Source organism: Chlamydotis macqueenii, chromosome 3, assembly GCF_036417535.1.
Source record: "Chlamydotis macqueenii isolate bChlMac1 chromosome 3, bChlMac1.mat, whole genome shotgun sequence".
NCBI classification, from domain to species: Eukaryota; Metazoa; Chordata; class Aves; order Otidiformes; family Otididae; genus Chlamydotis; species Chlamydotis macqueenii.
This window is the reverse complement of record NC_141558.1, coordinates 39,743,911-39,759,785: the sequence shown is the minus strand read 5'-3', so window position 1 is coordinate 39,759,785 and position 15,875 is coordinate 39,743,911. Positions and strand designations below refer to the sequence as shown.

At 38.4% G+C, this 15,875-nt stretch overlaps 1 protein-coding gene across 2 annotated transcripts in view; it reads left to right on the top strand.

Annotated features, from left to right (window-relative positions):
* RNGTT (RNA guanylyltransferase and 5'-phosphatase) overlaps nt 1–15,875 on the top strand; it is a 187,011-nt gene that overhangs the window by 110,554 nt on the left and 60,582 nt on the right. For both annotated transcript variants that reach the window (XM_086745338.1, XM_086745339.1), the window contains one exon: nt 15,244–15,344. In XM_086745338.1, the coding sequence (XP_086601464.1) occupies nt 15,244–15,344 (101 nt within the window). The remainder of the gene's footprint in view (nt 1–15,243; nt 15,345–15,875) is intronic.

Here is a 15,875-nt window from a genome sequence, read left to right as displayed (position 1 = left end):
GGAGGAGAGGAGAAGAATAATAAGCATTACTTTAGGAGACTAAGAGGGGAGGGGGAAAAAAAAAAAAAAGAGCAGGGCCAGGAGTGCTTCTGTATTATCTTGGTTGTCCCAACAGTTTACTTCAGACTCATCCCTTCGTCCTTTTTCAGCAAGTTCTGTAGCTGTGAATTAACAGGTAATGTCTTAAATGGACCTCCAAAGCTGAATTTGGATATAGAGTCATGTTAAACATGCAATGGAAAGAGAATATTAACATTTAAAATTTGAAGTGTTATCAACTGTAGAATAGTTTTTAAAAAGGTTGTTGTTTGTGCACACAGAAAGCATCAGCTGAACATTGTCATGGTATCTAGCAATACAGTTGTCCAAAGGTTTTTCTGTTTTGTTTTCTAAATTTCAAGTAGTGCCAACTGAAAATAATACAAACCGGCTAATAAATAAAATAGAATTAAATTTTTTTCCTGCCTTTCACAGCCCACTCTGTGGCTTGCTGTTGCAAACATTGCATTTCAGTTGGGTTTATTAATACCTAATTAGGTCTGAAAGAATAGCAGAGAAAAAAACCCCAAAATTATTAATGTTATCAGGTGTTCTTATTTAAGGAATGTTTGAATCTTTCAGATATATAGTAATACAATAACTTGAAGAAGAGCATCTGAAAATATAGAGAGCACAGTATGGTCTTGTAAAGAAGATGCTCAAGTACCACATATTTGGTGAGGAGGAGTGAGTGACAGGGAGTCCTCTCCTCCTAAATTAGGTATGTAAACGTGTATAAAGCTTCAGATACTCGTCTTTCTCCATTTGCCACATGGGAAACAGGTGCTTGTTGGAGAGCTGCTTCATTTAAGCAACTAGTTGTTGTTCCTAACTTAGACTGGATTTAACCCACAGTCTTCAATGATTATGACCTTCTTAAAAATAATGAAAGGTAGACATAACCTTTGAGCTTAGTGCCAAGCAAATTCCTCTAGGTTTTATCAATGATTGTGTTGAAATCTTCAGGGAGAAGAAGGTTTCCTGGGAGAAAAGGTGAATGGAAATGAAGGAAAATTTATTTCAATCTGTGTTTCATAGGGTCTTTTAGGGAGCAAGGTGAAACTCTAATTTAGCCTAATTCTCGTCGGTCTTGCTGGGCAGTTGTTTTAAGCTATTTAATATCTTGCCTCTGAGTTTATTTATCTGCGTTTCTGGAGGGGAGGGGGGAAGTTAATGGTGTATGACTGAGGAAAAATTATTTAGACTTGATCTTTTCCATTTTATTGATTTCTACTTAAGTATTGGTGAGTTGTGAAGCTTAACTTGAAAGAAAATTTCATCTGGAGAAGTAAATAGAATAGTATTCTGTAATCACTTTGGCATCCTGGTGAGAGCTTATACTGTGGTTACACACTGAGGCAATCTCAGTTTCAAGTTAGTGATACAAAGTGAGATAAAGAGAACGAAACAAAGCTACAGAAGGCAAATTGAGCTGTCACCTAGATTGTTCAGGTTGGGGAAGAGAAGGCTGAGGGGTGACCTCATTGCAGTCTACAACTTCCAGAAGGGGGCCAGTGCGGGGATGAGATGCTGATCTCCTCTCTCTGCTGGTCAGCGCTAGGACATGAGGAAATGGGACAAAGCTGCTTCAGGGGGAGTTCAGCTTGGACATCAGGAAAAGGCTCTTCACTGAGTCAGTCACTGGAACAGGCTCCCCAGGGAAGTGGTCATGGCACCAAGCCTGTCAGAGTTCAAGGAGCATCTCAGTGACACTCTCAGTAATTTGGTTTATTTTTAGGTAGTCTGTAAGGAGCAGAGAATTGGACTCGATGATCCTTATGGGCCCCTTCCAACTTGAGATATTCTATGATTTTATGATTCTGTGATCTTGATTGTTCTTATTATTGTGTTAATTTTTCCTGAAGACTTACACAACACATATTTAATGAGATTGTAAATTCTAGATGGTGAAAAATAAGCAAATTACAAAACAGTCAATAGTAATATAAGTATCTTAAGCAGCAGCTGTGGACCATCATCAGTTCCTTTGGCCACAAGGACTATAGCTTTGTTGTCAGGACATCTCTTTTGTCACGAAGGTAGGAGTATGTGGCTTTTCAACAATTACCTTAATTTGCCAAAAGTGGTATTCAGAATCGAAGGCAGACACCAGTTAGTCCATTATGGATCATATCTATTAGTCAAGAATATGAAGCCATTTAGTTTTTCGGTTTTGGTTCAGACCAAGTGTTGGCGTTTCTAGTTCCAGATCATAATATTAAGTGAAAGGAGAAATACAAACAGAAGTGACCGAGAATAGGTTTCTGCTGCTTACACTGATCTACTGAAGGGGGTGGGTAGGAAAAAGCAATGAGTAATTTTGTGGCTACTACATTCTGATTGCTGTAAACATGGATTTTTGGCTGGGAACTGAAATTCATTTATCAAATAATAGTAGGATTAATATGTAAATTACGTTAGTTATGAAGAAAATTTCCTCATATTTTTCTCCTTGCTTAATGGAATATTGAGAAAAGCTATTAGTTGTGAAACAAGATGTTTAATGAAGCCAGAGGTATAAAGCTAAATTAAAGTGCAAGAGTAGAAGACGTTTAGCCCAATAATTACCAAAGAAGTCCAATATAAATATTGCATTAACTTGAAGTTCAGAGGCACTTTTGGAAAAAGCAATTGAAAAATATCTATTAAAATATTAACAGATTAATTTCTGCATACAGATTAATCTTCTAAACCTGATTTGCGTTCAAATGTAAAAATCCTTATTATAAAACATATTCTAACACTATTTAAATGAGTGTGTATTAGTAGCATGTTTTGCTTTTCAGTCTGCTGTGGTTATATTAGTGCATAAGCTTAATGTTTCAGAAGTCATTTTGTCTATAACCATTTTCTTTCTACTTTGTATAGCTTCAAGTCACATTTTCATAAGAGACAAATTGTGCTACAGTAGCATTTTCACAATAAAAACTGCTACTTCTGGCTAACCAGTACTAATATATTAAAAAGTATCCTTCCTTTAACTCTCTAAAGGTATAATTTCCAGAATACACCGAAGTTGTTGTGTCTTAGAATACATGTTAATTTTAATTTTCCCTTATTTAACTTTTAAAGTGGAAGAGTGGAAGAATTGACACAAATCTGCTTGACTACGTAGAATTAAAGCAGCATGGTGACTTTACTGTCAACTAATGAGTGATTTAAAACTTTTTTATCAGGAGTTTGACTCTGTCATCCTTTTGGCTTAATTTTGGACACTAAATTATTTGAGCTTAGCCAAGGAACCTGTCTTTTCCGCATCTTTTTGAGCCTCTGAAGTTGTTGTCTACAAATTTGCTTTCTGTGATGGACAACATTACATTGTATAATGTTTGGAATTTATTAACAAACTTATTTTCAAGCTGACCAAATATTTATTGAACATAGCATTTCTCTGTATTCTGATCAAATTACTGAACCAGGTAAAAAGCTGATATTTAGTAAGGACCGCATCTCTTTGATTGTTCAGGTCATTTGAATGAGTAATTTAGAGCACTGAGCATTAAAAGCAGCTTTTATTATTTTCTTTTATTTTTAGTTGAAAGAGTTATTTTGGAGGACTTTACTTTTTTGTCGTCATCTTTTGCTTAGGGGCATCATGGCCACCTGTCCATAGTTAGACAAAGGTTGTGCTGGGTGAAGGACTTGACACAAGGTGTGTCAACTGTTTACATGAAGTTGGAAAGCATTTGTATCATATTTTGAAGTGGTACAAACTGCAGACATTTTGTGTTCTTACGTAATTCCATTCAGTGTTTAGATTCTTCTGTTTTCTCTCAACTATGAAAATACCTTTCACAAATGACAGGTGTTTGGAAAGTACTGGTGTTTACCCAGGATTTCTCTTAGACTGATCACTCTTAGGAGTACTTACAAATCACATCTTCCTGCCTTTTCTTTATAAATTGACTCATATTTATAAAAAAACTGCCTACCCTAAAATTTCAATAGAGTTTTCAGAAAATATGTCAAACATCTACAGGAAATAAATCAGTGCTGGGTCCATTTGATTTGTTTTTCTAAAAATAAAGGAATCTTAATAATCTTTGAGCCACTGAGTGCCATTGCAGAGATTTCATGGAAGCACCTTTTCTTAGTGGAATCTGCAGAGTCAATTTAAGTGCAACACATTTTTCCCTTGCTGGACCTACATTTGTCAAAGTTTCATCTATTGCATTCAGTGATAGAAATTTCTTAGATGCCTCTGAATTCTTCAGACTCTCCAAACTTGATAAACCGGTATTGTTTATACCTCAGCTTTAGCATCTCATTCTTTTATTGCCTTCCTATAATCATTTTGTGCTGCTTCTAAATGCATATTTTAAGCACTCAAGTATGTTTCTCAACCTTTAGAAATAATGAGCACTTAAACATTCAGTTCAGTGGCAACTGCTTAATACAGTTTTATAGGCTTGAAAGCTCTGCATGTAATTTTCCCTGTGCAGTCAAAAACATGAGTTATTTTTTATATAAAAGGCATTCGTGAAAACTAAAGTTGTCTCAGCTGGGTTCACAGGTATCAAACATGTTGTTAATATGACTGAGTTTCTCCAAACTATTAGTAGGAAAAATGTTTTCTCTCAGGAGCAGTCACAGTTATGTTTCTAACTGGAAACGATTCAAAATGTTCTCATCTTTAACAGTCATTGTTAGCTCCCATTAGTCCCATTAGCTCTTAAAGGTTAAATAATATTTTCTAAGCTGCAGAATTATGGTGTAGAACTTGATTTTAATGAGGCTGGGTTTTTTGTCTGTGATTCAGCTGTTTCTTTGTGAACCTGGTGCAGAGTCTCTGGATGTACACGATGGATGACCATTGTTACTTTGTGAGCAGTATGGTGATTGTCCTAGGAAGGAGATGCTGGACGAGTGCAGAATGGGATGACAGTGACGATAGGGACTGGACAGTGATGGTTACTTCTAGCTGCTTAAAGAGTGGAGCCGGGTGAAAACTAGTGGGATGCCCAGGGACCCTTCACGTGCTCATACCCTAGTGAGAGACTTTCTAAGAGTTCACTTTCTGACACTGAGGCATGTTGGAATGTATTTGGCAAATCTTGACCTCTATAAAGATTTTGGTATGCAATAGAAAAGCAGTTTAGCCCGCTCTGATATATTTTAAACAGCAACCAAGTATGATGGTTTTATGTTTTTTTCTATTACTGTCTGATAATATTTGGTCTTAGCAGAGAGTATTGTCCTGGTGTTTTTTTTCCATTGTCCACTCCAGATCAATGGATTAATTTAGTCACTTTTTCTCCGTATCAGTCTTTGTAATCAAGCACCCTATTGTTTCAACCTGTAGGCTTTTGCTTGTGGACCTTATTCTCCTTTATCTCCTAGATCATCAGCATTCCAAATAGCTTTCCCTGTGCGGATGATAGATAGTCTGTGAAGCTGATTCACTGATCACCAGTGGTCACCACCAAATGCCATAAATGCCATAGTGTACAACATAGTTTGCCTTCACCTCCAAGGATGTGATTTAGGGATGAGTCCACAACTCTCAAAGCAATCTTCTCAAATAACCTGTTTGTCTCAGACTTCAGTAAGAAAAGTTGGACTTTCTCCTCCTCAACGAGGGAGTGTTGTGGGCCTGTGATCAGACTAGTATATCTCTTTCTTCCAGTTCTCAGTGTCCTACTCAATATACAGCAACAACAAGTGTTAGTCACATTTACCCATCAATGACTAAGACACTTCTGGTGCCACATTCCCTTTTGCTTAGCTTTTTACCAGGCAAAGAAAAGAGAATATGGGGGGATGGAAGGGACAGACGACAGAATACTTTAGGAAGCTAAGAGTCACAGATTGACTGCTGGAGGGATAACTTATTTCTTCAAGTAGATTTTAGTGTGTTGTGTTTGCTTTGCTTTTTTTTTTTTCTCTTTTTTTTTTTTTGGTGACAGATAAAGAAGTATGTTACAGTGAACAATTTTAGTGGTGGGGTCTGGATTTTTTTTTGTGTCTGTGTGTGTTTATGGTCATGTTGTTAATATTTCTAACTTTTTCAGCAAATTTACCTATTTTGCCAAAAGATCAGTCATGAAGGCTAAGCTGGATCATTTGGTCTCACAATGGTGCTTGAATGCAGCCAAATGTGGGCTGTATATCTAGGAGCAAGTGTATTAAGTCCCAACTAAAGGCGTGAATCTGAAAATAATTATTTCAGCTAGTTATCAACACTTTTCAATGCAGTGCAAAATAATACAAAGTACATATACACTTCTTTTGTATACTGCTGTATACCTAAGCAGTGAAAAGAATATTGCAATAGTAGGTTCAGTTCTGTTGCCTACTCTTCTAAAGGCTTTTGTGAAATTACACTATGAAGATGTGTACATTAGCCAGCTGGAAAATTACCCATGCAGTGAGACTCAGACTTAGTAATTTTATCTTAAAAAAGGGAAGTAATTACATGGAGAGCTGGGCTTCAGTCTATACTAAGGCATTAACAAGATTCAGTGTAGAAGTAAGCACACATTTTTAAGCACAAGTGTAATAAAATGGCTGTAGTAGCCTCCCTAGATATATGTGGTGAATTCTCAATCACTTGGTATCTTTCATAAAGGTGTGCTGTAATTTGAATAGGAATTATAAGCTTGATATCGACATTATTGGAGTTTGGATAGGAATTATAAGCTTGATATAAACATTATTGTTTGAGTTTCTCTGTCCTATGTGCAACAGAGCTGACTGAGCCCAGTAATGGTTTCTAGTCTTAAAAATCTATGAATATACAATTGAGTCAATGGTTGACTTTCATCTTGTGGTTTCTTGATCCGTTGATATGACTTATTCACATAATCTGTCAACAATGTTAGCAACTTCTGTTTCTTCGGCTCATCTCTATAAGGTCTAGCCTAAAATGATTGATTATAATCGATCTGTTTGGTTCTTTAAAATGATCCAGGGTCTGTAGTGCAATACAGTAAAATTGTATTTTGGGTAATCGTTCTGTCTTTGTGTTTACACAGCTGAATGCAAACTAATAGATTGGGTAGGGCAGCAGCTGCCCTGTGGATATTAAGAGGCCTCAGAATTAAGTAGAGCTCTTCAGAGAAAACATTTAACCATTGTTTTGAGTGGGAGAGAGGAGCAGATTTGTTGTTATTACAGGTTTGCAGTAGTTAACTTTTTCTTTTCAAGTGAAAGCTTTAGCGTCGTGCTGAATACAAAGTTGCTTGCAGACAATTTAATTAAAACACCAAAGAATATTGGTAATGGAAATGGGTGAATTTTATGACAGAACAAATATTTCTTACTGTTTGTGAACCTGGAGCATTTTAGAATGTTTTAAAAATACTTTTAGTGTCTTCATCCTGGTAAGTAAGTCTAACTAAATATCAGAATATCATTTATGAAATGACAGAAGTTTCTTCTTGGTGTTAAAATATGAAATAGCAAGGTAACTTATTTGAAACTTGAAATTATTAGAGATGTAAAGATTTATATTTAATATTTATGTAACATGTTCAAGGATACTTAATTGCAGTTTATTGCATTTTCAGTGTAGTTAAATGCTAATATAATTTGCGATGTGGCAAATTACGTTTGATGATTTAAAAGAACCCCAGTGGATTCCCAGTAGCTGTCTTGTTTAACTCCATCCTCTCCTGCCCCATCTGCCCTTGCTCCCCAATGGTCCTTGTCCTGCCATACCTCTTGGGCAAGCATGCTTATTCAAACAAATCTTCTCTGAGCCTTCTGTGTCCTTTTTTTCAGCCTTCTTTCTGGATTGGTGTATGCCTCTGGCTGCCAGCGTAGCAGCCCTCTGGATACCTTGCAGGGCTAGGTCTGACCAGTTCACTGAGGGGAAATTACAGCTGACAAGTAGCAGCAGTATGCCATTTAGGAGAAAAGAAAGAGCTGGGTCATTTGCTGGCTTCTGTCATTTGGGAGGTGGAAGGAATGAGGGAAGACATGGAGGAAGGGAAGCGTAAGGTGGCCTGTGTTAGCTGCTGCTGCTGCACTTCAGGAGGGTGGTATTTAATAAGGGTTAGGAAGGTAGAGCTGGCTGATTAGGCTATGTGGGATAGTAAAGCACCCTCATCAAGAAAACCTTCTCTTTCTCCTCTTGATGAGGCACGAACTTCTCTCTTGGTCATCCCACCACCTCTTCCTTTTTAGTCGCTAGGACAAACGAACCATTTGTTTTGTCTAGGCTTTTGGCTGAAGTTACTCAGACTTCCAGGTGGGTGTCTTCATGGTGAGTCAACAACACCCCACAGCCCAGACTGCCTGCTCAGAATGCAGTCCCAGAAACTAACCCCACTCTTCCTCCTACGAAATACTAAGCAGCAAAATCCATCCCATGTGAAAGCAGCTATTTGGAGTGAAACTTCGTCCTTGTTATGGGCCTGAAGCATCCCCATTGCCCAGGCTTTCAGCTTTCTGCTGAACCACCGGTTGAATGCAAATGCTGAGAAGACATATGGCTTTAGGCAAAACCAAAACCTGTGTGGAAGGAATATCTGCAACTAACAAGAAATGTGTCAGCAAAAGTTCAGATAACAGAACTTTGTTCTCTAAGGGCAAGCCTCTCTCATGACCTGTTGGGAGAGGAAAACAGAGTTGCCCCCACTATAGGCAACTGTGGAGGAAGGGGGCAACTAGACTTAGTACTTTTGGGACAGGGCAAGGGATTGGGGTTCAACATGACCAGCACCCCATTGGTTTGCTAAAGTGACCCAGCAGGATCTGCCAAAAAAACCCCTACCTGTGGCTTGAGTGGACCGGCTTGATCCTACGGAATTGAGTATGAGGTTAGGAATCTATGAGATTCAGCAGCCTAAGAGGGATGCCAGAGGATGTGCTTTCTGCTGGTCTGTCTTCAGTGATGATTCTGCATCCCAGGATGTTGGATGTGTGCCTGAGTTTTAGGTTCATTACTGTGGTCTTGTCTCAAGTTCAAGATCTCCATAACAGGGTTACCTTTGCGATGTTACTTCTGACTCATCTGTTGTCCCTGGCCTTCATCCTCTTGAGCTGAGGTGATACTGATTGATAGTACTCTTTTACCCTGCAGCACTCCTGAGGTTAGTAACCTCTTGATTCTGCCAGTTATTCTGCTACTGGAGAAGCTCTTGGTCCGTTGGCTCAGGCTGACAGGTAGTAACTGGCCAAGCTCAGTCTTCTGAGAGACTGAGGTGGTTGACACTGCTATTGGGAGAAGCCCTGACTGGAATGGAAGGTTGTGAAAAAGAAAGGAGCTAGAGTTCTTCCAGGAGAGAATGGCCACAGAAGGTAGGGCATTTATTTTAATACTACTACTACTACAAAGATAAAAGAAAAGTTGGGTAGATGCTGAGTGAGTAGCAGAGTTCTAAAAACTTGAGAGCTGAGGGTTTACAACCAGCCTGAAGGCACTGACACCATTATTTTTTTTTTAAAGCAGCATTTCAGGGTGTTGCAGGGTATCTTCACAGCTCAGGTTCATTTGTGCTGGGTAGGTGCCAGGTGGCATTGCAGTGGTGCAATGGACTTGGACTCCAGTGTCCGTACTGCGGGATGAGGTCCATTAAGTGTGTCCCTGAAGTGAAACTTCAAGTTTAGTTTTATGCAAAATCCAATTTGCGTGCACCGGAGCTGCCCAGCTATCTCGGCTAATGTGTACTACGTAAGAACAACTCAGGGATTTGCTTTTCAAGTACATTACTTTTGCAAACTAAAATGCTAGCGTAAGTGCACCCAATATTGCTGCTAGAAGAACAAACATCCAAAGAGAGATTACAGCTTTGTAGGATAATTTAGGTTGGAAGGGACTTCAGAAAGTCACGTAGTTCAGTCCTTTAAAGCTATTTAGTATTGTTTCTGGTTTGTCAATGTAACGTTTTTGGTGTGGAGTTCTAATTTCTGTGGTTAGACTAGGTTGAAAGGTTTCAGACTGAACCATCAGCTTTGTATTTGAGATGATATGGGACCTGATATGTTTTAGAAGTAGTCGAGTGCATGCATATTTGTTGGGGGGTGTTGGTGAGGATATCATTGCTATGAAGGCTATATTTAAAATGCTAGGGAGTAGTCTGATCTCAGACAGATTGCTTCACATTTTGTTTTGGAATTAAAATATAGAATAACTTCAGGCAGAACAGGTCTGCAGTATGCAGTGATTCATCTAAGGTGAAGTTTTCACATACTTAACAAGCAGAATTCTTGTTTGGCTCCAGCTCATGTTTAAAGAAATTGATTTAGCACTTAGCTTTCAAACTCAAGAACTTACTACTGCTGTGTCGTGTGTAAGGACTCACCTGTTACAAAAATGAATCTCATTCTCGGGGATTATTAATATGGCCTTTGGTTGAATTCTCATTTTAAGGTAGGCTTCTGTGAGTTCCTGTCTTTCATGGTAACAGAAGTTGTCTGGAGGGGGGCTGTATAACTTGTTCTTAATATCAGCTTTGATGTCTGATTACTTATCTAGCCTTTGTAACTGTTTTGGAAAGATATCTGTAAATTACCTGTTATGTTTACCAGGTGTTCAGTGTTAACAAATTGCTGTGAAGTGAGAAGGATGTTATTTAGCAGTGGTCAAAACTAAGTGTCATAGTCAAAGTGTATATATTGTTTTCAAAGTAGGATTTCTTTGGCTAACTTGAAGTGTGGTAGGGATAATTTTTCCTCATTTTTTTAATTAAAAGGACAAAAAGTTTAGCTGAGGCTTGTTTCACACTGTGCTGGTTGTAGAGTTAAAGGCAAGAAAGATAACTCCATCTTAAAGAACAAATCATCCCCCACTCCCCTTCAGGCAAGCCAGCCATTTAATTTTATAATTAAACTTGAGTCACAATTGTGGATCCAGCAGTGCAATTACAAGTATGCAGATGTATCCTGTCAAAACATTGCTTTTCATTACTGATCTTGGAGTAGTTGTTCCTGTCCGTTATGAAGTTATTTTCTTACTGGCTTTTGGGAGGGTATAACTTGTCACTCTTGGAAAAAGAGTTTGAAAAAATCCTGTAGTAGATTCTATGTGGAATACATTCATTGGTACTAAGCATGTCAGAGTAGAAAATACACTGCCAATTAAAAAAAAAACTGAGAGTGGGGGCAGGTGTCATGGAAGATCAGGGCAGAAGTAAGGCCTGTAAGCTTGGTGTCTGTACTAGACAAAGGAGTAGACGCTATAATAAATATGATATAGTTGGGGAAAATTACACGCCTTTTTGAAAGGACGATTATGCCTCTCTAACCAAGGGATCAGAAATATTTTGAGTAAGGATCCTAAGTCTGCTAAGACTTCCAGAAAGCCTCTGTCAAGGTTTCTAACTCAAAACTCTTGAAGACATTAAAGCAGAAGTGAGACTTAAAAGAAAAATTTAGTGTACAGATAAGCTATTGGTTAAAAAGTAGGAGTCAAGGGATGGGATGCTGATAATCCTCACCAGAGGGGACAATCACCTCTACTGTGCATAAGCAAATTGGAAAACAGGATGAACTGTAAAGTTATGTTTTCTTGCTGGATCAGCAAGGGCTGGTGCTAAATGTGGATATTTATAGTAAGCCCTTACAAGATTGGGTGGCTGAGTGATAAAACAGGACATAAATTCTGTGCAGGTAAGTGCAGAGTAATGTACATGGAGAAAACTGCATATGTAATATGGTAGCCTGTGAGTTGAGTGTATCTCCATGCATGTAGAAATGTATGAAACTGTCAGTAGTGTAGAAGCAATGGGGTTTGATTGTTCAGCATCTCTCTTAATATGAACCCTAGGGAGTGCAAGTCTTTGAAACCAACCAAAGCTGGTTCAGAATAAACAAAAGGTGATGTTTTTTCTTGCAGTGTAGTTGGGCTGTGTGTGAAACACTGCTGTGGGCTGTTACAGCTGGTAGAGGTTTACATGTTCTTACTGGGGAGCTAGATGAGCTCATGCAGGGCAACCTGAAAATCACTAAATGCATAGAAATCACATTTGAATCACATCCACGTCAGGAAGTCTCCGAGCTTGAAAATGGAAAGTCACTGAGAGAGCAGTAGGAGAAAATATCATATATCTTTGCTCTGTTTTTCACCTTCCCTGAGCATGTGCTGTTGGCTGTTGTCAGAGTTGGGAAGCTAGAGCTCTAGTGAGGCTGTTCTTAGGTTGTTGTGTAGATCGGATGCAGCTCTTCCTCAGGATTTCTATGCCATGACTCAGAGAGCTTGGTTCATTCTTTTAATGTCAATAAAAATTCATTTCCTAAAGGAGCATCTAGTGTTTTCAGGGTTTATGTTTCAGGCAGAAGTAAATAGAAATAGATCAGAGTCTGCAAACCTGCAAGAAGCCTTTGATCCTCCATTAAAGGCCTTTGAATTTTCTCACGTTGCTCAGAAGTCGTCTTGGTCTTTACTTTTAAAGACGGGATATGTTTCAATCCTGTTACCTGTTCCACCGGTAAGAAAGAATCTTGTTTATAACTGGGGAGAAATATTTTGTACTCATGAATGCAGAAGCAGACCAAATTTACCTTTTGGAAACAAAAATGGGGTGTTTTTTGGTTAAGACTGTTATTCCTGTGCAAAAGAGAAGACTTTCTCTGTCTTGAAGACTTTCTCTGTCTTGAAGACTATTGTAGAATCACAGAATAGTTAGGGCTGGAAGGGACTTTTAAAGGTCACCTAGTCCAGCCCCCCTGCAAGGAGCAGAGACATCTCCAACCACATCAGGTTGCTCGTACCCTCATCCAACCTGGCCTTGAATGTTTCCAGGGATGGGGCATCCACCACCTCTCCGGCGAACCTGTTCAAGTGTTCCACCACCCTCACTGTAAAAGATGTCTTCCTTATATCAAGTCTAAATCTATCCCCCTCTATTAAAACCGTTACCCCTTGTTCTATCACAACAGGCCCTGCTAAAGAGTTTATCCATCTTTCTTATAAGCCCACTTTAGGTACTGGAAGGCCACTATAAGTTCTCCCCGGAGCCTCCTCTTCTCCAGGCTGAACAGCCCCAGCTCTCTCAGCCTGTCCTCATAGGAGAGGTGCTCCAGCCCTCTGATCATCTTTGTGGCCCTCATCTGGACTTGTTTCCATATCCTTTTTATGTTGGGGGCTCCAGAACTGGACACAGTACTCCAGGTGGGGTCTCACCAGAGCAGAGTAGAGGGGCAGAATCACCTCCCTCGACCTGCTGGCCATGCTCCTCTTGATGCAGCCCAGGATGCGGTTGGCTCTCTGGGCTGTGAGCGCACATTGCTGGCTCATGTTGAGCTTCTCGTCCATCAGCACTCCCAAGTCCTTCTCCTCAGGACTGCTCTTGATTCATTCTCTGCCCAGCCTGTATTTGTGCTTGGGATTGTCCTGACCCACATGCAGGACCTCTCTTTATCATCTCTTGCTTAAACAATACCTTTCTAAATCCCATTTTGGAATGTTTGCAGGCAACCAACTTTCTCCAAATATCTGCTGATGTTACAGCACAGAAATTGTATGATGGGGAAATAGGGTGGGAAGAGAAGAAAGGAAAAAACCCATACTTTCATGTCTTTACTGTCACACTGTGTCTTACTAGTTTTCTGATTCAAGTGAAAGGAGGATTTTTTATTTGGTTTGGCAGGAGTTCCAGATTTGAGGGATCATTGAAAAAAAGTTGCTTTCCAAGGGACAGTTTTCATCTAGAAGATAGCTGGGAAGGAATAAAATAAAAGATGTTGAAGGGGAGCAGGCGTAGATAAAAGGTGTCAGAAGCAGCTTCTCTGTGTTGTCCTAAGGACAATGTTAAATCATTCAGATTTTATTCAGATATTGAGAAGATTGTGGAGAAATTCAGTACAGAGCTGTGCGTGAATTAGAATAGTAAGTTGGGCAGGTGACTCTAATACTGATGTTTGGAGTGGGTTTATAATGCCTTGACCAGGAACCAGAACAGAACGCCTGAAGCTGTAAGCTGTTGCTTTCAAACAATCTAAGGGCCGTGATCAAAACATAAGAGATGATGCACTCTGACCAGCTACATTCAAATTCTGGAAGAAGGTTTTTAGTAGGTTTTTTTTTGTCATGTGTAGCTGAACTATGGCTAAAAATGTTTGAAGATTATTTGAGTTTCAGTTATGTGAAGCTTACCTTTACTTACTGTTTAGCAAAAGTCACACATTGTCTTTTCATCAAGAAATGATAAACACAATATGCTGCATTTATTTTGGAAATAATAACTTTCCATTCTTACATCATAAACCAGAAAATTCTTCATCTTCTTTTGTCACTTTAGATCTAGAACTGTTAGGTTTGGCATCAGTAGATTTTGCATTTTGCAAATATGGGTGCAATGTGATGCCAGTGATTGCTGTGTTACCAAGACACTAAACATTCTTGTTTTGTTTTGTTTTGTTTTTTTCGGGTAAAATTGCATAAGTTTTCTCATTGTGGATTAATAAGTATCTAACAACTAAAATTTCTCATTCTGTGTATCTACAGATTATTATTTTAATTGTCCTATTCATGTTAATTCTGTTTTTCTCCATTACCGTGAAACATTTTCTAATAAGTAAAAGGTTAGCAGATTGACTCTCGTTATTGGCTGAGGATTAACAAAATGGCAGCTCAATAAACTGAAGCGGATGATAGAAGAGACCATAAGAAACCAAGGCTCTAATAATTTTGTAGAGAAAATTGCTCCTTGCAACTTCTGGTTTAAGTGTGTACCCTTTCTCTTAAGCAACAGATGTTCCCGTATTTATGTTCCTGTATGTCATGATGTTTTTTAATCTTTACGTAACTTAAATTCCTTTGGTATGAAAGAACATGTTTCTGAGGGGCCTTTCTGATAGTTGGCAGTATGGTGACTGCTGGATTTTTCGTGTTGTGTTAGCCAACAGCATGGATAACAAAAATACCATTCCTAAAATTGTTAAAAAATGTTGAGATTATCTTAAATGTGTCTTTTATGTATGTCCTATCAGTGCTTTCCTTTGTTTATGTGCCGTCTTGTTTTCTTTCTTGAAATTTTCCGTTAGCCAGAAAGAGATAATGAAGTATGCTAATTTTTTATTTCCATTCTCAGCTTTTTATTATATGCAATGGCTTGGCTACGGTACTAAGCGGTTTTAAAAGGGAGCAGCAAATAAAATAGTGAAGCACAACTACCTCTGTGGTAATGGAATTCATTGTTTCAGTTGCTAAGTATTGTAATTCATTAGAGACAGCTAATATAGTCTGAAATGCTGAACTGTTACTTTTAAAACCAGTGAAAACCAATAAGCATAATTAAACTGCTTTTTAATTTTCTTCAGAAATACAAGCCTGGTCGATGTGATGATATTTTGAAATGGAAGCCACCCAGCCTGAACTCTGTTGATTTTCGTCTAAAGATAACAAGAATTGGTGGAGAGGGGTATGTTATCTCTTCCCTTTTTAAAATGTGTAACACTCATGTAAATGTCCCTTAGCAGTTAATCTCTCCTCTGATATTTATTGACATTTCCTGGGACTGAGGCTTTCTATATTCTGTAGAATTTGTTCATTGAAAATATAGGCAGCTGTTTTAATCAGTGTTGTACTGAAGATAATGACAGGTATTCGTAAGGTAAATTTACTCAAATTAAGTTTCATAAAATTTCTTTTAAAAGTCCTCTTTAGATTTGGCACTACCCCTTATGTTTTTAGAAATTAGACAGGCTGTATTAGCTTAAGTTCTTATGAAATCACCATTTTCCATTGGTTTTATGCAAAATAATAACCTGAGCTTTCATACATTTTAGAATTCTGCACAATGACACAGTACTTGTTTTCTTAGAGAAAAACAAAACTTGACGGTTTTACTCAATAGGTATTCTTTGGGATTGTCTTTAAAACCATTAAAATCTTACTCAAAATCTGTGAGTTCTAATGGCAGAAGACACGTAAATCTTTACATTACATCAGT